The sequence below is a fragment of the Halichoeres trimaculatus genome, unplaced genomic scaffold (assembly GCF_033239565.1).
Source record: "Halichoeres trimaculatus isolate MK-OKI-2021-1 unplaced genomic scaffold, fHalTri1.1 fHalTri1_scaffold_3, whole genome shotgun sequence".
Classification (NCBI taxonomy): domain Eukaryota; kingdom Metazoa; phylum Chordata; class Actinopteri; order Labriformes; family Labridae; genus Halichoeres; species Halichoeres trimaculatus.
The window spans coordinates 38,762,574-38,786,880 of NW_027437181.1; the positions used below are offsets into that span (position 1 = coordinate 38,762,574).

The 24,307-nt window shown below is 40.9% G+C and overlaps 1 protein-coding gene across 2 annotated transcripts in view; it reads left to right on the forward strand.

The window, feature by feature from the left end:
- cdh8 (cadherin 8) overlaps positions 1 to 24,307 on the forward strand; it is a 172,581-nt gene that overhangs the window by 135,679 nt on the left and 12,595 nt on the right. For both annotated transcript variants that reach the window (XM_074666074.1, XM_074666073.1), the window contains exons 7-8: positions 3,308 to 3,552; positions 21,532 to 21,668. In XM_074666074.1, the coding sequence (XP_074522175.1) occupies positions 3,308 to 3,552; positions 21,532 to 21,668 (382 nt within the window). The remainder of the gene's footprint in view (positions 1 to 3,307; positions 3,553 to 21,531; positions 21,669 to 24,307) is intronic.

Here is a 24,307-nt window from a genome sequence, read left to right on the forward strand (position 1 = left end):
ACTGCAGAAGCAGCACAAATAGCAAAGAATTATGGGAAAAAATACAGTAATGACCCTGTAAAAAATTGACAGTAAATGTCAGATAACTCAAAAACTTGCAGGACCCGTTTTAAAGTCTGCTCTTTGATTAGGGCCCCTAAATGGATTTGGATCTGGATCTGGCACACAAAATAGGTTTATCTCTACTGGTGGTGGTTTGAGTCCAGCCTCTCCATTTCCATATCATCATTTGGACTATCCAGACACAATCTCACACAGCTTTTACACTCCCCTCTGAATGAAGCGTAATCCATTGGCTCCACGTCCAGCAGCAGCGTGTTCCTCCTCAGCAGACGGCAGGATCAGAGGAGAGGAGAGAAAAGGATGAAACCCAGGGAGGGGAGGGGGTCAGGCGAGTGGAGGAGATAGAGAGGAGGTTAATAATGAAAGTGTTCCAAATAGTCTTTGGATGTAGAGGAGTGGGGCTCCGAATGGGGCTCTGAGAGGCTTCAGGGGCTTCTGCTGTCAGGAGTGTAGGAGTGTGGAGGAAGTCAGAGCCCCCCCCCCCCTGTCCCCCCACTGCTGCGGTTACTGCTCTATCCCTGCAGGACCCTCCTCCTCCCACCTGCCCCCCCTCTCAGCACCCACCCTCTCGGACCTGGGGGACACTTCCTCCCCCTTTTTTCTCCTGAATGCATTGAATACATTTCTCGTTTTGTTCATATCCCTCGTCTTATTGCTCCTCCCTCCCTGAGCCGGCTCCTGTCCCCTCAAGCGGCAAGGCCCAGTTTTGATTTCCCTATAAATCCTGGTTATGGAGCGTGGAAGTGACTTGATCCCATTATTCTAGTAGTATAAGAGCGAGCAGAGGTGATTCAGAATGAAATTGTGACAGTCTGGGATGTCTTCGGAGATGCTGGAGGAGTAAAAAGTGACTCCCCTCTTCCTTTTAAATATTAATGATGAGCCATCTGTAAAAGAACCATACAGCAATTTTAAGAAAGCATTTAAACAGAGCGTCAGTCATGACGGCACGTTCTGCTATCACACACAGAGTGTTACTGCTCTTTAATAGACGTTGAATAAGAAACCACACTCCTTTCATTTATGTGGTTTGATTGTGATAGCAGAACGAGTGCTCGATGATCTTCTGTCGCTCCGAGCATTAGCTGAGAGATTTGTGTTATTTCATGCTGAAAAAAGGTCAGACAACCCTTTCAGGTTCTGCAACACTGACATTTACACCTTTATTGATTGAAATCAAAATAAAGATCAAGTAAATCTAAAAGATGGAGACATAATCACAGTGTGTGTGTGTGTGTGTGTGTGTGTGTGTGTGTGTGTGTGTGTGTGTGTGTGTGTGTGTGTGTGTGTGTGTGTGTGTGTGTGTGTGTGTGTGGTATTTAAAGGATGCTTTTTTTAAAAAAAAAAAACAGGAGAAATCACAGTTTACACTGTAGATGCCTTTCAGCTCATAGACCAGAACAGCCTCCTGCTATGATCTGTCTTACTCCACTCCTGGGTTTCCAGTTTGATTTGAAGCAGAATAACTGAAGTGAGTCGGTGCAAAAATAACTTGGTGTTAAGCTCGTGACGTTTAAATCATGTCATAAAGAGCAGAGATCTCAAAAAGTTCCTTCACTAAAACATGTAGTGCAGAGTGAGAGTAACCTTGAGAAAAACAGGAATCTGAGGTGTTAAAATTAGAGTTTGATTTCTACATAAAGAGCAAACAAAAAAAACAAACAAACATGGAATGATAAAGGATGACTGAAAGCTTGTCAACACTACAACCTTTTAAAGTAAAACTGTCTTTAAATTAATTCATCAGGCATACTTGTTTGTCTTAAATTTGTTCAAATTTCTTTAATTCTTGCACACTCTATATTTCTGTTTGTTGAACCTGTTTATGTTTCTTCTGTTGTTAAATAAACATTCTCTTTTTAACATGGATGAACTCATGTAGGTGTGTGTGGGCATCTGCTTGTGTTCTTACTGAAATCTCAATTGTTTCAACATCCTTTGCATAATAAGCCTGATGGCTTCTTGAACTCTCCTGACATATATATATATATATATTTATATTTTTTCACATTGCCAATTAGATCTTATATAATCTCTTTTTTAGCAACCTAAAATAAAAAAAAATAAAAAAAATATTCTGCCCAAAATCTGATGAGCCTTGAACCGACAATGACTTTGAGGGCTCTAATTTCGTAGACCAGGCGTAAGTGCAGGCGCACCCGCCGTGCGGACATGGCGTGACCGGCACACTTTGCAAGTTTCCTGCAGTGCCAAGAGAGGCAAGTCAAGGTGCAGAGGAGCGCGTCCACGCCTCCTTCCGCGCAAATAGTAGAGAGGGAGGAGAAAAGCAGTGAGTGGGTTTAACACAGTCGAGCGCTGTTTTCACCAATCAAATGAGCGCCTCTCCTTGCCTTTAAATGCCCTGCGGCCGAGGCGCAGCGTCTGATTGGTCTGACTGATCCCCAGCACCGCGGAAACAGTGTGTTGGAAAGACTCGGTAGCGGAGACAGTCAGAGCAGCTGTCCCTGCAGCAGGAGAATGGACAGCGGGGCACATCGGAGGACACGAAGCACGTCACTGTGTGGGCCAGCTCCCGGGACAGATGTAATCTGTTCCTTTGTCATTAATAGGAGAACAAAATGAAGAGACAGTCACACAGCTGTTATTGTTCAATTGTAAGATGTGCATCAAACTTCCAGCTGCCGTCAGGTTAACTTTCCATTATGACAAACGGCTTTAATCTGACATCAGATGTGACGGGACAGATAATATAGATATAAATGTATCTGCTGGTTCAGACGGTTACATTAAATAGTGATTGCTGTGATTGTTTATTGCATTAAAATGTGCCTGATACTCTGGAAACCTGCCTCTGAGGCTTTGTTGACATGTGCGCACATGTCACCTAACCACTGTTTTTGGCACAAAATTGTCAAAATTGCGCCCCCTGAGCTGCGCCACGAAATTTGAGCCCTGAGTGTGTAACAGGAGCCCCCCCCCCCCCCCCCCCCCCAGTTACAGGAAACATCAGTCGATATTTTCATGAGCTGAGTCACACTCCTCAAACTCCTCTGAAGAGTCAAACCTGTAGGTTAACAGTTTGCTCCATAATGGGCTTCAGAAATCTGCTAAAGTTGAAGAGTATATCTACTTTACACAATAGCCCAGGGTGAGGCAGGCACACATTAACACTGATCAAATTAGAGCTCCAGCAATGGTTTCCATCATGAAACTCAACATTTATTCTGTGGAGGGGCACAGGATGGCACTTAAATTCTTAACCTTCTGCTTTTTCTCTTTGCAGCCTTTAGACTTTGAGGGCAAGCGGGCCTTCACGCTGAAGGTAGAGGCCACCAACGTGCGCTCTGAGCCAAGCAGCATCCCCTTTAAGGACACAGCAACAGTGAAGATTGTGGTGGACGACTCGGACGAACCTCCTGTTTTCTCCAAACCGGTGTACCAACTAGAAGTGAACGAAAACTCTCCCATCAACACAGTCATCGGGACAGTCACTGCCAGGGATCCAGACTCGTCTGCCAGCCTTGTCAGGTAAGAGCGAGAGGCTAGACTTGAATCAAGGCTCCATCCTGCTATTCCTTGATGGTCCATGGCTGGTTCTCTTGTTCAGGCAGCTTTAGACGTACAGACACAGACAATCTTAAATAGAGTAGACAGTGGTGCCTTGAATTTTGAGTTTAATTCATTCAGTGACGAATGGATGGATGGATGGATGAATGGATGGATAGATGGATGGATGGATGAATGGATGGATGGATGGATGGATGGATGGATGGATGGATGGATGGATCAAATGAAGTCTCCCTAAATGGAATGGTTTAACAACTCTCCTGTCAGCTCAAAAATAGGAAGAATGAAAAAAATAAACAAACTAAAAGATGAGAGCCGTTCTGGAGGATTCCACAGAGAAAGAGAGTCACGACCCAGATGGTGGGGGTCACAGTCCCCACTCTTAGATATGACAGTTATTGGGTCAGAGAATTCATTCAGAGAGCCCTGAAGTGTTAAAATAACCTTAGCCTTTACTTAGTTTGTTATCGACTGAATGGAGCACCGTGGTGACTCCACTCCACAAAGGAAGGCTCTCTGCTGTGGAAGGAGAGGAAGTGATGAAAGGAAAGGTTTAATAAATGAGTCTGTGCAGGTAATAATGAGTTGTTTTAATAAAAGGTTTGACACCAAGGCATGCAATTAAATCTCTTCATGCCTGTGACCTTTGGAGACCGTGGTCGATAGCAGAGAGGCAGAGATCCGATGATTGCTCCGGTTTCCACAGATGGACTAAATATAAGGGGAGAGAGTTGAAGGCAGCACAACTTTTGTCTTTCAGAGTGTGACCAGGTCTGCTATATTCTTCTCTTCTGTGACTTATTCACAGAAATACCACAAGGGCACCTTGAGGGTAGGTTATACAGGCAATTTCTCTCCCTCCATCTTGGCATTTCATTAATTCTCCAGTGACTCTCTGACCGCATTCCCGGGACAACACTCAACAGGTTGTGTAATTGCATGGCGAGCAGAGAGCGGGCTGGCTTTCATAGATTGGACGGGGCTATGGAGCAGGGCCAGTTCATTCTATTCCTCTTTTTTTATTTCTTTTCTGGTGGCATCCTCATGTTTAGTGATGAGATTGCCAGGAGGAATTGAGCTCTGAGGTTGCAGGATGTCCCTCCGCTGCAAAAAGACGAGTATTTCTTATATAATGACATCTCTTGCCTCCCTCTGTCCTTCTTTGCACGGCTGTTTGTGGATCAGATCTGGGTTGTGTGCTTTTAAGGACAGAGACACTGAATTTGTATTTGTTTCTTCTGTGTTTAAACCAGCATTAATATTTTACCTGAATTATAAAACATAAAAAAGACCTCTGCATCTCTGTCTTACGCAGTCATTGACTCATGCTGGAGCCGTGTGTTGGGGACGTTTAACACTGAAGATGCAGTGTTTATTTGGCTTTTAGCAGAACAAACTCTGACGAGATCATTAGGATGTTTATAAATACAAAAACAACAATAAAAAACAATATAAAATAATTGTTTGGTTGACTTATATTGAGTCTTTTACATACACATGGGAGTAGAACGACTCCACAGAGGACACCACAAGCTCACACATGTTCTGTACTTAGCGAGGGTTACCAAAAACACATAAGTTAGAAAAAACTGTTTTTTATTTAATGTAAAATAATTTGAATGAAATATGTTTTGGAAGGTAAAAACTATAATAACCATACAGTTAGTTTAGAGTCTAACGGCTACATGAGGGGGTCAATCTCATCTTAGATTGTAGGCCACAATCAGATAAATCTGGTCTAAAGCAGGCTCGACCAATACAATCTGTGCATTTTATCCTATAAATAACAACTGAGCTGAAACTGTTCATTTTTAAAAACCTTTCTTTTTACAAAACATCATAAGCATCCTAGAGTCACTTCAAGGAAGCTGGCAGAAAAAAAGAAAAAAAAAAAAAAAAACTTCATTTCCCATGAGCACTTGCACCCACTGTCTTGAGGATTTGACTTTTTCCAAGGTATTTGTTTTGCAGAGCAGATCTTCATTTAAACTCTACTTTTCTTTGTTCAAGACAGCTTTTCCCACAATGCAAAGTGACTTGTGTAAGTAATATCATATATTGTTAAATAGTATTCTATATTTCGAAAGGTGTCACCAGTCAAACTTTGTAAACTCAGTTTGTAGTTCAGTGAGCAGACTATCTGCTTAGTGCTCCTCGCAGCCTGGTGCTCTAAGACATGTCTGTAATGTGTAATGTCAGTGAATCCCAATTATGTCCTGCCAGTCATCTACCAATCAGAGCTAACATAACCTCACTCTTTATTTTATTGATAGACTCTCAAGTTTGAACAGACCACTGCAGAATAACTGCTGACTGTGTCCACCATTACAACAAAATGAATCAAGGAAATCATTTTCAGCAGAGGACCACACAGATCGGTCTTCTTTTAGCTAAACTTCACCAACTTCTACGTGACACAAATCAATCCAGTCGTGAACTGCCTGGACAGGAAAACTGAGAAATAGCATTTAGAAATAACCAGTTTTAAAGCTGATCATCTTGTTCTAAAATGTGGATTAATTTGGACAAAGCTGATGTGAGTTGAACACCCACCATGGACCTCTTTTTTAAAGACTATGCAGCATATTTGAGATCTATTGAGTGACTGAGGACTATGCAAGAAATTTCAGTTTACTCCCTTCTTTTTTTTTTGTTTTTTTCACCTAATTTATCTAACGTACATGTCTGAGCCATGTTTGCTCGCTTAAGTTACTGTATGTACTGTATGAGACTTGAAGTGATACTCTGGGATGGAACAAGTTGGGTCCTATCACAAGGTTTAGGGCAGAAATGACCCCTACAGCAGTGTTTTTGTGCAGCAGAAGCCCAAGGCGCACGCACCAAACACCCCCTCCCTGCTCCTCTGCTGGTTTCCTCTGCACTCAGACGGAGCCATACTTTACTTGACCAAAAACACAAATAAACGGACTCCCACAGAAAAAATCTGATATCGATCTGCATTCATACTTTATTTAGAGAATTTTCAGCGCGTTACTTTCACACAAAAACACAGCTAAATAAGGCTCTAGTTCTCATCGTGTCGTAAAATGGCGCTACCTCCGCTGCAGAGCCACAGCTGGCTACGAGGCGCTCGCCGCTTAGAGTATCAGTCCACGCACTCAGCGTGCCAGACATAAACAAACGCAGGTAGTCTGCCAGGAGGAAGAGACACGATGAGAACTAGGGAGGAGTCCTCCAAATCAAAGTATTTGGTACTGTAGCTATTCGTCTCTGTAACTGTCACTCTTTGTAAAGTCACCCTGTGGGCCGTATTTGACCCTGTAGTGGGTCGGTATAACAAACATGAAATACACTCCGACGCTGTTTGTTTTTTACCTTTATTTATTTAGTTAGTTATTTTATTTTAAAGAGTTTATTGTCAGATGGGTGATATGGGGAGTTTTCCTCTGAGCCTTTGTTTATCTGTTTTGAATACTTCACTGTGACAGGTTTTTAAAGAGCTTTTTGATTTTCATAGAAATAATAAATCAGTGATGTTTATAAAGGTAAAGCATTAACAAAATGATCAAAATCATTCCATCAGATCTCAGATGTGCAGGTTTTGCTGCTATAGTTTTACTAGTTTTTACTCATATCTGTGTGAACAACATGTAGCTATTATATCTTATACTCTATGTCAGATCTGTTAACTTCTATTACTAATTTAATCATTTTAGACAATATAATAAATGGTGAATTGTGTGTGGAGACCCAGTGGGAAATCTAAACTGTATGATCTGTCACTCTGAGTGTCATTAGTAAAAAAGTGACTAACAGTGACTGTGCATTCAGAGGGCAGCATCCCGCTGGATCACGCTCTGAGCCTGAATGTAAACATCCTGTTTGAAGTGTTGATTCTGACGCTGAGCCGCCGACGTGTGCACCAGCTCATTTGTCTTTCCGTTTCTTTCTCTTTCATTTTACCTGAGGTGATTCACTTTCACTCAAAATGTTTGTTATGCTCTTAATTACCGATTTTACAAGTTTGTAAAATAGAGAAAGTGGTTATTTTCAGATTGGATTGTTGCTGCAGGGCTTTGTGTGACTGTCAGGCAAAACACAACAAAACAGAAAAGCAGTCAGAGAAGCAGTCAGAGAAGCAGAATCGAGCGTTTTGAAAATATTCTCAAGAGCCGTTTGATTTTTTGATCAGGAAAGACTCAAACTTTCAATTTTACTCTCTGAGAGACAGAAGAGGGAGGAGTGGATGATAGAAAGCTGCATTAATTATCAGCTTCTGGTCAGTGGAGGGAAATAAATGCCCAAAGATTAAACACACATCCAGTTATTGTCTAGTCTAGTGTGTGTGAGAGTGTGTGTTTTCAGAAACATCGCTGAACGTCATCATCTAATTTCCTTCAAAGTCCAGGAATACATCTACACCCTCCTTCACATCTCAGAGATGAGCATGATCTATCACAGATGTCGAGTGTTTTCTTTGTGGACGATGAGATGAAACAAACTATTGTCATGAAAGGCTTAGCATGATGCATGGGCCTCGCCAAAGACCATTTGATTTCACTCCCAGCCATGTGCAGGCTCTGTATTAGCCTGTAACTCTGAGCTTTAGGCTGATAACATGATTACAGCGTGGAGGATTTTAATCTTTCCAGAAAAACTGGCTGACAGAAGGCAGTAGCCTGAATAATGCCTTTTACAAGATCAGACGCATGTTCTAAATAATGAAAGCATGGACAAAAGCCTCGGTGAACAGAGAGACAAAGAATTACACTTTGAAAGTAGTCTGCACGTCACAGGATGGATTCAAAGTTTGAGTCTCTCACTCAGGAACTCATCAATTATTCTGTGGGACTAATTGATCCATCACTCCACTGGTATCTGTTTCATCATCCGGAGTCCGAGACTGTGTTGTTAAATTTTTGGTTTCAGTCAGATGAAGAGTGTGGAGACCTCGGAAAGTCCATCCTGTTTTTGTCAGAGTGAACAGATGTGGAGATGTGTGGGTTCCAGTCATCCTGTTCTGATTAGCTACTTTATTTTTAAAGACCTAAATATTTTCTTTCATTACCATCATCTTTATATTTTAACAGTCTGTGACGTCAACCATCTGTTTCAGATGCAGAGTTTTAAACCTCTGAAAAATAAAATATTGGTCAAAATGATTTTCTTTAATGATTTAATTTTCTCAGGGCATAAAAAAATGTATTTTATTATTTTATTTTATTTATTTATTTATTTATTTATTTTTCAAATATTTAATTTTTCCATTAAGTTACAGACGTATACACTCCAGTGGACTATATGCTTCTGAGCGTTTGTTCCAGCCCACTAAAGAGTGGCCCTGTGGGGCTAAGAACAAACCACAAACAATCCATGTTCAAAACTTCAAAACATCTTAAACAGTTACAAAGGGGATTCATTGATAAAACACATTAGGAATAAAAGTCTACAAACAAATCATTCAAAAACATTAAATCAACAGAGATAATAATATCTCACTTTTGTCATCAAGCAGGATGAACTTCATGTCAAAATGAGTTTTTATTGTTACTTTTATTTTATTTTATTTATGCTTTGTAAAACAATTTAACACATCTTTTATTTTTCATATGTTAGCAATAAATATTTTAAAATTGATCAGTTTTTTAACCTATGCCTGTCTGTAACTTAAATATATATATATATATATATATATATATATATATATATATATATATATATATATATATATATATATATATATATATATATATATATATATATATATATATATATATATATATATAGAGAGAGAGAGAGAGAGAGAGAGAGAGAGAGAGAGAGAGAGAGAGAGAGAGAGAGAGAGAGAGAGAGAGAGAGGGATAAATAGATAGATAGATACATAGAGAGAGAGAGAGAGAGAGAGAGAGAGAGCTACCATGCCTATATGTGGTCTAGGTCTCACATCCCATGAGGGTTGAGTCTAGCCAGTACCATACAAGCGCCTTACCTACCTAGAAAGAAAGAAAGAAAGAAAGAAAGAAAGAAAGAAAGAAAGAAAGAAAGAAAGAAAAAAGAAAGAAAGAAAGAAAGAAAGAAAGAAAGAAAGAAAGAAAGAAAGAAAGAAAGAAATGGAATCAAACCAGGGACTTTTTTGTTCTGAGGCAGCAGCATGAAGCCCATTTAACCTGACATCATGTACCAACACAGCTAAAATATGATCCTAACCAAAGTGTTCATTTATTGTTTCTCACTTTCCACAATTTCCTTTTTTTCTTCCCCTAACTGAAAACAAAATAGCGCGGTGCAGCGTAGCAAACTGTGGCTCTTGTTGAGTAAAAACTGACTTGAGGGATAAATTGATCCCCAAATATCTGGTTTCCCTTCTGATTAATTAACCATTTTCACAACAAACTGCTCATTTAAACACTGAGCTATCCTCAGTGTCCTCGTGGCAGCAGATCAGACAGAGAATGGATGAAACACACGGGGCTTTCAGAGATGTCTGGAGGTAGACTGAGCATCTGTGGACCTGATATAAGGGGAACAAAGGATTGTTAGAAACACAAACAGGAACCTGTCAGCTGTTACACCAGCAGCCTGTTGATCTTTACACTTGAATTACTTGTAAACTATACTTGTCAGCCTGCAAGTTTCGCCCTCCCTTCTTTGTTTTTGTGTTCCTTATCGTTCTGTCTTAGGAAAATACTCAGACACGGAGCGCCTGTAACAAAGCTGCCGTCAGATCTAAACCAGAGCTGTGGTATGGCAGCAGTAATAGCAGCGTTTGGCTCCTGACCACCATCTGAACGATCTCTCCAGTCGACCTCTTTGATTAGAATCGCTCTCCTCCTCAACCCCCCTCCCCACCCTCTAGTTGGACCAGACTAAACCGGTTGGAGTCTAAACCACTCGGGGCGAGTGCTCTGGTGGGCTGCCATGTCCTCTGCACTCAGGAGACAAACATCCCCTTAGCTGTACTTAATGCATCCAACCAACAAGGTTTCAGGTGCACTCCATGAAACAGTCCCTGAGTACAGCTACTCTCAGAGAGCCTGTGCTCTGTCGTTTTCTACCTGACTGATCACAAATAAAACGCAATGTGACATCTGGCAGTCACCACATAGCTGTAAGTCACCCACTGCTGCATTTCAGAGAGACGCTGTGACTGTAGTGGATTCCAAAATACTGGTACTATAACAAGCTTTTCCAAAGTCAGGACTCTTATTTTATAGCCGCCTGGTTGATGTGTTTTCTTGCTCCTGCTCTTTTTGTTTTTAAATTGGAGGAACTTAATAGAATTCTGTTAAGCTTGTTCCTTCCTTCATGTTTTGGAGCACAGCTGACATGCTGCATATGGTAATACGTGCAGTCATGTAAAAGAAAAGCTTTTAAATTGAACAGAGATTAAATGTCAGCAGAGCACATTCCATTTTTTTCAGTTTTTTTTGTTATTTATGATTTACTCTGAACTCTCCAGGAAAACAAGCTTCCTGGTAAAGCAGCCTGGGATTCAACCTGAATAAAACACAGCGTGAAAACTCTGCTGGTCAGCATCCAGGGGACGACAAAAATTAGTTCTACATCTGTGATGCTCCCGGTGGAATTACTGACCTAATAACAAGCAGGAATGTCACAGAGGCAGTTTGTTCTCTGTTGCAGAGAGAGAGAAAAAAAAAAAAGATTTGTTCTCGATCTCCTCACCTCCTCTCCCTCTGACTGATACACTCAGTCACACAAAAGCACACACTCACTCACATTCACACCCTAATGGTGATAAAACCCAGCTCCTGTTTAAACACAAAGATGTGCAGAGGCCTCCACGCCTTCAATTAGAGATAGTGTTTATCTTACAGCAGTGTGCCAACAGGAGTCAGACTGATTCGTCCACATGAACACTTCTATACACATCTGGAGTTTGTATGACTTATATGTAAGAAGAAGCCCAGCCCAGCCCAGAGTCAAACGTTTATGAGAACAACCAACTCAAACATGGCAACTGTGGAGGAGGTGTTGCTAATGTAGCTCTTGCAAAAAGACAAAAACAGAGGCAGAAGTTCCTCAACAACTCACAAAGTCTTATTTTCTTCTTTGTGTCTCACCAAAGCTTTGTATCATGTAGTAACAGCAACACTGCCTCCCTGGTTTTCATGTTAGTGCTCCGTTTGGCCCGAATCTGTAAACTTCATGAAAACATGTAGAAATAGCTTTTACACGGAATGGTTCAGAATTTTAGTTATGCTATTTCTCGTCCAAAATGATTTCTAACTTTTATCAACATAGCTGTATTTGTGGGCCGTACAGTGGTGCAGAGGTTAGCGTTATTGCTCTACAGAAAGTTCCTGGTTCCTGTAGGACAGGATCCTTTCAGTGTGGAGTTAGGATGTTCTCCCCGTGCATGTGTGTGTTCTCTCCAGCTCCCTCCCACGGTCCAGAAACATGCCCGTCACATTGCTTGGTCACTTATAAACTCCTGAGTACGAGTGATCGCCTGTCTCTATGTCTCTGCATAGGACAGATATCATAGGCTCCACCCTCCCATTGTGGATGGTACTTTTATTTTGTTGTTATGACTCTTTCAGAGCTCCCTGCCTTTCCGTGTACCAATAAGGAATGCTCAAATAGAAGCTCAAGTTTTTTTTGTTTTGTTTTGTTTTTTTATTTGTTTTTATGTAGCAGATATGTACGGAAGCGTATTGCATTCAGTTGAAGAAGAAAAAAAAAAAACTCAGGTTTTGCAGAGTAATTTATTCTTCGGTTTGTTTTTTGTGGCAATTAATTTTGTTTTTCTGATAAACATTTTTTATTGGTTTGTTTTTTGTTATAATTATTATATTGTTTTTTTTTGTTATAATAATTTCAGTTTGATGAGTAATTTTTTTCTGTTTTCAGATTACTTTTTTCCTGTTTTTCAGAGTAATTTTCTCCTAAAGTATTGAGATACTTAGAAATCCCGCAAGAACCTCCAACCTGCAGACGACTCTCGTGGATGTGTGGTGGCTCCTGTGTCCCTCACAGATCAGAGATCCTGTTGGCATATATATGCCTTATCCTTAACTTTTTACCGGTCCGTACCAGGTCATTGAAGGTAAGGTATTAGCCACACACAGGGTATGATACCCTTGTTATGTTTTCGACTTTATCCTTATATTTTATTTAAGCCTATTGTTCAATGTAATACTTAAGGATTAGACGAAGATGTGGCATTAAAAAAGTGCATTGCTTCTACATTGGAAAGCCGGTAGAAAGTTAAGGATAAGGCATATATGTGCCAAACAGGATCTCTGATCAGGTTGGAGGTTCTCACAGGATTTCTAAGTATCTCGATACTTCAGGAAAAAAAAAAAAAACTCCTTAAAACAGGAAAAAAGTAATCTGAAAATAGAAAAAAATACTCATAAAAACAGAAATAATTTTAACAAAAAACAAAGCAATTAAAAAATATTAATCAGAAAAAAAATTAACTACCACAAAAAAAATACTCAAAAAAACAGAAATAATTATAACAAAACACAAACCAATATAATTATTATAACAACAAACAAACCAATAAAAAATATTAATCAGAAAAAAAACAAAATTAATTACCAAAAAACAAACAAACCGAAGAATAAATTACTCTGAAAAACCTGAGTTGTTTTGTTTTTCCTTCAAGTGAATGCAATACGCCTCTGTAGATATGTGTTTAATTTAGTCTGCTTTGTTTTCATATCTGTAGTTTTAAAATTTGTCAAGACTCTTATCTTGTTTATTTAATAATACAAAAGAAAATGTTCAGTGGATCGAGAGAGTAAAAGGCTGAATGTGATATAGGTTGTTGTATGCTGCAGCCCACAATATGAGTTGAACCTGTTGAACTCTGTTAACAGAGTCAGAATAGATTTTTTTTTTTTTGCCAAGTATCTTCAAGAATACAATAAGTCTGACTCTGGTTTGAACTGCACTCCCTCTGTACATTTATTTGTGAATAAACACTAAATGTTACAAAAATGGGAGAAAAAAATGGGGGAAAAAAACAGCTGATGTAACCACACCAACCACTGCTAACACCTTTTGCTAAGCTGAAACACAGGTCGCTCTGAAACTGTCCTGATCCTAGACTTCAACTGAACTTGTTTTAAACATTAAAACATGAAAACCAACTGTAACACATCCAGACTTTATGAACCTAGTGACTGTTTTAATTTAGTGGTTAAAGCTTACAGACTCACCTGAATGTATCCAGCCTTGTAGCTAGCCTCAATTAGATCTACAGGATATTAAAGTCAGTCAGGTGCTCACGTTTCGGGGGTACGTTGCTTCTTTGAAGGTTTTACTCAGTCCCTCTGGTTCCCCTGTAGTATATTTACATGATTCACACCTTAAAAATATATTATTCTCTACCTGGTGTTTTTATAAACTTTTATTTCAGCCTCTGTCTGAAACACTTTGTTTTAGCTGCTGTCTCTTTAAGGCTCCCCGCTCCACAAACCCCCTTCACTCTGATTGGGCAATGGACAGGCCTTGGTGTTTGAGGCCAGTTAGGAGATCCTTTTGTTATGACATCATTAAGATCACAAAGATCTTGTGCTGTCTTTGGAACTGACTGTATCACAGGCAGGTTCAGGGATTTCTACAACAGGTGAATATGTAGAGGTTTAAAAACCCACACACGCTCAGTCTGAACATCCAGCACAGCAACACAAATTAAAAACAAGTTATATTTATGACCAGCCAAAGTCACAACAGAAATCATTCATAATGCAGTTGCTAATACAGCATTGCCATGTTTGACAGAATATCAATGCTGCTGCAACACAAAATGAAGTATTTATTGATTTCATGCAGGTCCCACACTGTGGCCCCGGGGGACTAATGAAAGTCACTCATCACATGGTGTCAGTGAAAGGGGTTTCGCAGAAGTTATGTTAAAATTATAGAACAGATATGTCAGCAGATAGAGATACCTGGTTTTGACAGCTTTACTTTCATCAGATTTCAGGAAGTGCAAAAACAGAACTTTTTGTTCCAAATGCCTTTTATCTTTCCTCCGAAGTGCCTCACGTTTATGTTCCTGACTCAAAAAACATACAATCCCGAACCAAATGCTCTGATGACTGAGGATAAACCCTTTCTGAAGCACGAGAGAATAAAGGTTCGCACATCATGCTTGAAGAACACTGTATCACACACACACACACACACACATCATGTGACGGGACAGGAAATAAGCAGACAGTCAGCATGGACCATGCTAGCCAGTGTGGCTAAAGGAGCAACAAATCGCCCGACTGTTTGATTGACGGGTGAGCTGTGAGCAGACGAGCCACATCAACGCACCAAAGGACCATAAATGAAGGGAAAAAAGGAATAATGATCTCCCTGATTACAGCTTCTTGTTATCATTTTCACGCACACAACATATTCTGGCACACTGATGCTTTCTGATTATGTTTGATTTATTATTTATTTATTTTTTTTACGCCTTGGATTTATCTGGATGTCTGTTGCATCAGCTCAAAGAATGCTCCGATGCTTTGAAATATTTTGCCCAAACAGCTTCCACGTGAGGTTTTACAGTTTGACTGAGGTCATTCGGCGCCGTTTAGAGGCCTTTTAAAGTAAAGCAAAGCTGAAACGCAATGATAACGTGGAAAGACACACACACACACGCCTCAGCGCATCACACTCAGGGACCCTATGCACGTATCATGCTGGATATCATTTTTATTTGCTTTTAATTCTTTTCACATCACGTTGTCAGTTTGAGTGACAGGTGGCAGAACATTTCAGGGTCTGTCTCCCCGCTTCCACGTGAGGCTGTCAGAGTTTGACTGGGATCCACTCAGTCTGCAGGAGAGAGGCTGCTCCCAGGTGGCTCGCTGCTGTCTGCCTGTCTTGAAAGTGCTCTGCGTCTGTAGGGCAACGCAGAAAGAAATAGAGGAAGAGAGAGAAAGGAGGGAGGGAGGGAGGGAGGGGGTAGTTGGGGGTCCTCGTGGACCTCTCCCAGCCTGGCGTCTAGAGGATTTTACACCATTTCATCTCAAAAATGGAAATGTCACGGCTCGGTACATCTCCCCAACAATTGGAATCTGGGCCAGTGGTTTATTTATTTCATTTCCTCCCATTCTTGTATAAGCAGCATCCTCCTTCATATAAATTGTTGTTGTTGTGCTCCGTCTGTAGCCTCTCTCCGGCCTTTCATTCCTCCTTCTATTTTCACCCTCTGGTATAGACGCTGTAGGGTTTCTGCCAACAGGTCTGGGCTGATAGGGATGAGTGCTTCCTCTGCGAGATGCTACAAGACCCAGGGTTAGGAAGGAAGTGAGGCAGGGTGAGAAGGCGCCTGGTGGCCCAGGGATGCCTGTGTGTGGAGAAGGGGCCTACTGAGAATTGGTTTGGGGGATTGGATTAGAAATAGCTTGGAACCCAGCTGGACGGAGGAGAAGGAGGGGAAAAAAAAGTTTCTGACTGTAAAGTGAGGAGACAACAAAGCGAGGCGATGTGAGAGTGAGATGGGAACAGTTTGTCCTGTGCCGACACTCGAGCGGTACGCAATGTGATCAGCTCACGTGAGTCACTGCTGCTGCTCTTCTCCTCGTGTTTGGGGTGAGTAGGATGTTTGTGACAGTCACACATAATGTCAAATGAAAACCACAGATGACCCGCAATGACAGATCCTTTTCTTAGTCTTTTTTGTGTGGGTTTGTCCCCAGAATTGGCGATGCCAGCGTTGCAACATGAGAGAGCGATTTCACAGCTTCAAGTGGCGTCGGAAGATTCTCTTTTATGTGCTTTCCAATTTCATGCCCCCTGCTGGAGTTTTCTTTTTTTTTTTGTCTTGGAAGTTTTATGTCTTGTAACTGTGCATTTTAGATGGTACAAGTCTCATAAATCCTTTATTCAGAGACAGGGTCTGAGAGAACCAGGAAGAAGAAGTTTTTATCAATATAACACAAATAAGTGTTGTTGTTAGTCAAAGATTGATGATTTAAAGCTGAACGCTCACTAGATCCTGATGAGTCTGTTTACAGATGTCATCATGTAGTGTAGAAAAGACATCAAAAAGAAATGATCCAGATACATAATCTAGAAATAGTATCCATAATATAAAACCTATGTCACATTTTTTTCTCTTACCTTTACTGTCACTGATTTCATCCTTTGTCTTTGACATCATGATGTTTCTGAAAAATATTAAAAATGAAAGGATAAGGAGTCTGTGTGTAATCTGAGTTTACTGCATTCCCTTCAGACTAGTCAGATACAAACACAGCTGTTCAGTATATATACATCAGACTCCAAGTCATGGCTAAGTTCATTATTCTGCTCCACACTTTCAGTTTATCGTCCTTTATTCTGAACTCACAGAGTTTCCCTCCAGCACATTTCACAATCAGCATTTACAGGCTAAATTTATGTTTTACAGCAATTTAGATTTAAAAAAAGAAATGTAATTTAAATACTTAGACATAAAACAGGGTAAACAAACAGGAAATGGCTGCAACCTCGTTTTTTTTTTTCCAACAACTAAATTTTTGTTATTAGAGGGCGGAGACAGGCCCTGACATGTTTGGATTTATGGAGGTGAGATGTCTTTAAGAAAACTCTTGAAGCACAGAAACAGCTTAAAACTGCCACTCCAGGTATAGCATCTCACTGAAGAGCACTCTTTTTGTGTAGCTGATGGTGATCTGTCTTCATTATATTACCTCTTTCTATAGTCATGACCTCTGCTAATAGCCACAAGGGACAATGAATGAAAATCAGCCTTGTGGCTAACTCGGGCATGCTAACATGAATGCCTGCTCAAATAATCAATCATTTGCACTGACCCTTGAATAAATTAATGAATAAATAAATAAATAAATAAATAAATGAAACTACACACTCTAGATCTATGCGTGTCCAGTGAGGAAAATGGACCATTTGCTAATTTTATTTTTGAGGTCTTCTGCTGTAAACTAAAAGAAACACCACACACATTTACTCTGTTCGAGATCTTTATCCAAATGTCCCTTTCCCTGAGTTTGTTATCTGATTGACTGGCTGATAATAGAAGAAATTTCCCCTTTTTCAGCCGAAAAACTTTTTTTTTTTTCTTTTTCCATCTTCTCTAAGTTAAGAATGTCCCAATAAAGATATTTTTTTTTACTTCCAATCCGTTTTTTTTTTTTTTTTTTTTTTTTTTTGCACCATTCCAATACCTACATTTTCAGACCCATAAAAATAATGGAACCACTATAACATACATATCCTTTTATATTTTGCTTCATATAATGAACCATAACCAAAACTTGCTCCTTCAACCAGGTCACAGTAAAAAAATAAACAACAATTACAATAATAAATACATATCATAAACCCTGAATATTTCAGAATCAAGAGGCATGATGCAACTGTATTGTACAAATGAATGAAAGAAAATATAATAATAATCAATTGATTAAGAAACAAAACCTTCAGGAAGGCTGGTGCACACACACACACAAAAAAAAACACTGACCAAGAAGGTGCAGAGTACAGTGAGATTTACAGAAGCCTTAAAGCATGAAAGTGCTGAAAACACATGAAAACTGGATCAGTTCCGATTGTGTAACAAAATCTGATGCTATTTGATCCACCCGAAATAGCCATATCTGCTGCCGATATCGATCAATGCATCGGATCGGGATAACCCTACTCTCAGTGACATTGTTACCATTCGTCAAGTTAACTATAGTTTATTGCTTGCGTTAATACATGCACAATTCCAATTTTTTGGATGGGGTTTTTCAGGAGGTTCCCTCAACATATGACATTCTGCACCTGTGTCCCTGACGTGATGTATTTCGTTAACTGGTTGATCATTTGCAGTTGTGCATTTGGCTAAAGCTGTGGTCAAACTGGCCTTGGCCTCCCAATTGTGTAATGATTGGACATGCATATGGGCCCTGATCCACACTGATCAATGATGGCCAAGCAGCAACCTCTGGCTTAAAAAAAAAAAAAAAAAAAGGAGCCGATGCAGAAGTGTTACAAACTGCAGTTCATCAAGTGTCCACTTGAGGCTGGCTCCAGAATGACCAGAAACCACATACACACTGTTCCAAAAAGCTTCAAAAGAGTCTCTTTTAGAAAAAGCTGATGTCACTGAGACCACGCCCATGTGTCATACAGTCTGTGATGTTGGGACACTACTTCATCTCATCCACTTTCCATCACTGTATTTCACTGAAAAACCAAAGAGTTTCCAAACAGGAGATTAGAGCCAAAGATCTTACAACTAGTTTGTTTTTCCTGCTGTGATGGACAGAACCTGCTGTGTCTCTGATCTTCTGGTCCACCTGAGAACTCAGATTTCATGCTTTCACATGGGTGCACAACACATGCAGGTGCCAAATAACTCTGTGCTCATAAGCTAGCATATCTGACAAATTAGTGAGCAGACTTTCTTCTGCAGGAAGGTCTGAAGATCTGCACATGTAGTCCTGCAGAATCAGCACTGCAGATCAGTGATTGTGATTAAATACTGTCACTCTGTGCAGCTGCTTTAAGAACCGGTTTAAGCAACTGTGCCGGATGTGTTAAAGTTGTGTTTGTGTCACAGCTGGATAAAACCCACCATCCTATGAACCAGTCTTTGATTTATTTAAAGCCCCTTGCTTTATTAAGCCAGAACTGAGCTTTAATGGCTTAAAAGGCAAACACAATCATTTTGCCTAAGATCAGACAAGGTCACACACAACAGGCTCATGGATGCTTCATCTCCATTACATTCATTATCCCCCCTCCCTGTGCCGGTCCAGCTCATGTGTGACACAGTGCTGTCCTAACTCATTAATGCAAAGCCTTTGGGAGCAATTGAGTGTTGACAGATCCCAAACAGGGTTAACAACACCCCATCTCTTACCCTGACATAACGTGGACTAATGGTCCTTTTTGCAGGTCACTGGGATCGGGGGGAGGGGGGTGGCACTCCACAGACATTATCAGGCTTTTATACCCACCACTGCACCACCGCAGCATGTGAGAGCGGGGAAAATGCTGCGGGCCTTTTACATCGAAGCTGGGAAGTGGGGAGCGGGTATGCTGACATCTCCAAGTTCCAGTTGCCAAGTCGAAAAAACTTGCCATAACAGCAATATTTCTGTATATTGACATCAAGTAATACTATGTTTACAGCTGATTTATCGTGACAAACACTTGTCAGAAATTCTGAAATAAACAGTGACGTCGGTGTATTTTTTTTCCCCTGTTTTATAGAGCACCGCCACTCTTTAGGCTGCTGACTGCCTGCCATGAGCTACACACACTTAAAACGTAAACAAGTTCTAACAGATTCAAATTTTATGATAATTGTTTCCCCATAAGGAGGCCAAAATAATTCTCACATGACAATAGTAGATTTAAACAAAAGCGCTTTAACAGCAGTAAATCATCTCCCTTTTAAGTGCTGTCTTTGGTGCTGAAGATGCAGGAACAGTCAGGTGGGTCTATACTCCAAAACTCTCTACCTGTGACATGAAAGGTGGTGGTGATAGATCAAAATAACATCAGCAGATGCACACCAACAGCAAGTGGCGACCAGATAAATGTACCAAACAGCCAGTGGCAAACAGCAAGCAGAAAAACTGAAGTCTCGCAAACCAACAGCACACGAAGAGTACCATGACCAAAAATTTGTGTATCTGAAATAAAGACAACACAAACAGCTGTTAGCAACTGCGGATGTTATGGCTACAGCTTTTACATTACTACTGTAATCTTACTAATTAAAGGAGGCAAACATTGTTTAACCCATAATCTGGATAATGTTGACTTCTTTCCACAATAAAACAATTGTTTCCTTTTAACAAGTGGCTCAGAAAAATGCCCTCTCACAACATTTTAACCATAACTAAAGTTATGAAATTTTACTGATAACCTCACTCACACACTCACACTCAAGGTGTGCGCACATACAGGTGGGATCTCACGCACATAAAAGGTGACTGGAATTAGTGAGCAAGCAGAATATGCACACTGAGGAACTTTGAATTAAAAATGTTACCTTGATTTACAGGGCACCAAATGTGGCTTTGGGTACTGCTGCATTGCTAACAAACCTCCAAACAAGAGATGTCACATCAAGCCACCACCAGGGGGGGCTGCAGCCCCGGTAGCACCTCCTTCCTGCGCTAGTACTAGGGGCAGCCATCTTTGAGTAGCCACGTTTACATGAAGACTTTTTTCTCATCTGGATTATAATCATTCTGATTGAAGCTCTCAGGCGAACTGTTAACATGTCTCAACATCTATTCTGATCTGGTGTTTACATGTGCCACGACATTCAATCAGAACAGCTATTTTATCTATTTTTATTTTTCATTTGAAAAACGGAAAGTTGTTGGGGTCATACCCACTTTTGCTATTGTGTCCGTCAAAGCGTGCGACAATGTCTAGTTCTTTGAGAGTTTGTATTAAAAACAAACTTTCCGACGCAGACCAGTGCTGTGTGCTCTGTTTGGAAGCCGCCATGTTTCCATGTGAGTAAACGTCATACGTCACTGCTTGTTTACGTCAGGACAGAGCATGCCCAGACAGAACCCAGCCTGACAACTTCCTGATTCACCGTTTACATGACGGGATTTTGCTTTTAATCGGAATGGGAAAAGGAAAATTCTACCCCTGTGCATCAGAATGAAACTCCATTCAGATTCGGCCTGTTTATTCCGAATGAGGTGTTTATATGGAGCATTTTCATTCCGTTTGGGCTTCTAACCCGATTCTATTCGGAATATTTGGCTCCATGTAAACGTGGCTAATGTAAACTCGGGGATGGTGTGGAACACCCTGACTTCCTGGTATGAAATTCCAATTTCAGGGGGCCATCCAGTTCAAATTCCTCCCTAGGAGACGCCATAAGCCCTCAGACAATTATTGACATCCCACAATTCTCAGTCTTTTCCTTATGAAAAAGGTGCCTTTTAGTCCTTCAAACCCCAAAACGCCACAGGGAGTCTAACCCAAAGTTTTGTCTGCTGTGGATTGTCTTTGTAGGTACTTCATCGACCGGCACACGGACCTGGAGAGGCAGTTCAACATCAACGTGGACGACGGAAAGATTACGCTCGCCAAACCTCTGGACCGAGAGACAGACATGTGGCACAACATTACGGTCACAGCAACGGAAGTCAGTAAGTACCCTCTCCTGACTGCCCCCCCCTGCTGTGAACATGCTCCCTCATGAGCCTCATTCTCAAATCGCAAGCTGGACTTTTACTGGCACGCAGCTCTGACTGGAGGAGTCATGCTCAAAGCGGTGTCCCTGTGGTTTGTCTCAGTCAACTCAACCAGTGACCTGCTACACACAATCCTCTATTTAAGATTACAAGCAGTTCCTTTAATCGCTCTCACAATATGCCACAAACAATTAGCATTTGAAACCACAGAGGCATTAAATATGTTGATTTGCTGAGTTTTGATTGAATTAAACAGCTCAGTAGTCAATTTGTGGAAGTGCAAGAACATTAAGACGTATCAAATAAACAGTTTTAAAGGCAGGCTCCGGAGTGGATTGCTCCACCGCCAGCATCCATTACAGATTAAAGAACATCTGCGAACCGCAAAACTCACTGACTACGTAGAAAATCTTGCCGGCAGAGCTACAAACAGCTCAAACCATATGTAAGGCTTTATTTGCATACAGATTGTTTCAGGGGGGCTGTACGTTGTGATAAAGCTTAATGTACCCCTTAAAGCTATTGGAATAGAAATTGACACAGCTTGTAAGTTTTTTTTTCCCTCTCCTCTTCTGCTCCATCTCTCTGTCCTTCTCTCCTTCTCATCCTCTATCGCTCCCTTTCTTGCCTTAATCAAAGGAAACACACATTAATTGTCAGAACAAATGAAAGCCCCAGCGCTGTCATAATGTTTGGGCCGTGCGGCACAGACACATCCCGCCATCGAAGCCGCTCGTTGGAGGAATTGGATGTGTCTTATTTGATAAGCCGGCTGCCTTGTCATTTTCTTGCACCCGTATATTTAAAGCGTATTTTCATGCCTCTTGGCAAAGTAACTGTGGCTCGAGATAGTGGCATCTCACAGAACACCTAATAGGAATTTGCCAAAATAAATATGGCAGTTTTGCTATTCTTCACGGATGGGGAGGGGAAGCCGGTGTGTTCTCTAGCGTGAAGAGGGATAGATGTGTTCCCAGTTCTATTCCGGTGCCATTTGCCACCCAAACGGAGGCGCGTTCTGCCGACTCGCACCAGTTGACATCTGACTAATCAGATTCCATTCCCTGTCTGCTGCTGAGGGAAAGGCACTTTTGCAGGGAGGGGGCCATGTATCCCACTGCCCTGATCCATCTATCACTGTCTATCAGACTCTCAATTTCCACTCCCCTCACTGCGTTCCTCTTTTTCAACCCGTCTAATGGAAGTCTGTTGCCTTCAGTTTGGGAGGCATCCCGTCTTCCGCTCCCTGTTCACTTTAAATACGAAGAGGGGGAATTGAAAGTTTTAAAAGAAAATGTCTTTTAGGACTCACCCAACAATTCCAATGAAACATCCATCTGTGGGGAATGTTTCAACTCATCCACTGAAAAATAAAACAGAAGTAAAAGTTGTCTTTTTATACCTGATATGTGCCACATTTAATTCACCAGTCCAGAAAAATGTCTTGTTGTTGGAATGGAGTAAGAAATATTTTCTAGAAAATCTGCTTGAAACTAGAGTAATGTCTTTATACAAGTAACTTTTCTGTTGTTTCACTGGCAATTTTTTTTTTTCTTTTTTTTTACTAGTTACAATACAATTCAGACCACATTTTTTTCTTCAAACAACTTGAAATAAGACATTTTTCAGGACCGGTCAGGTGAATGTGTTATTCATATTTAAAGAGGGGGTATTCTGCTTAACTATTGTTTAAATCATGGATAATATGTGAGAATGATGGATGTTCAGACTGAGTGTGTGCAGATTTTTGAAACCTCTTTATATTCATAAATTGCAGAAATTGCTGAATTTATCAGTGAACTGATCATAACACTGTTTTGAAAATATCACCAGACCTTCATGAGACTTGCTGAAATGATGAGATCATCACAAAAGGATGCCCTAACTGGTTTCATGACATGTTGAAGGTAGCGGGCCTCAAACACCATTGTGTAATTGTAAGATGTGCATCAAACTTCCAGCTGCCGTCAGGTTAACTTTCCATTATGACAAACGGCTTTAATCTGACATCGGATGTGACGGGACAGTTAATATAGATACAAATGTATATGCTGGTTCAGACGGTTACATTAAATAGTGATTACTGTGATTGTTTGTTGCATTAAAATGTGCCTGACACTCTGGAAACCTGCCTCTGAGGCTTTGTTGACATGTGCGAACATGTGCGCCTGTCACCAAATTACAGCTGCGTGGGGTGCGCTCCGCTTTGCGCCGAAGATTGACCAGGTTGGAGCTGGCGAGCTTTCAGGGCACCTTTTTGGCACAAAATTGTCACTGCGCCAACATGAATCTGCTGACACCTCCCCCTGGTGCGCCGTCAACTCCCCGTGTCACACCCATCTCTGTGCAGACGGTCTACCAAATTGTCAAATTGGCAGTGCACGGCGGTGCGCCACATGAAATTAACACTGCACAGGGTGAGCCAGGCTTGCACCCCCTGCGCTGCACCACGAAATTAGAGCCCGTAATGTCCCTTGCTCAAACTGTTTGCCTGATGAAGGTCTAGCACTGAAATGTTGCATTAAATATTTATTCTCTTTGCACGAGACAGTACACAGGTGTTTACCTTTGATTTGTTTGTAGGATACCTGACC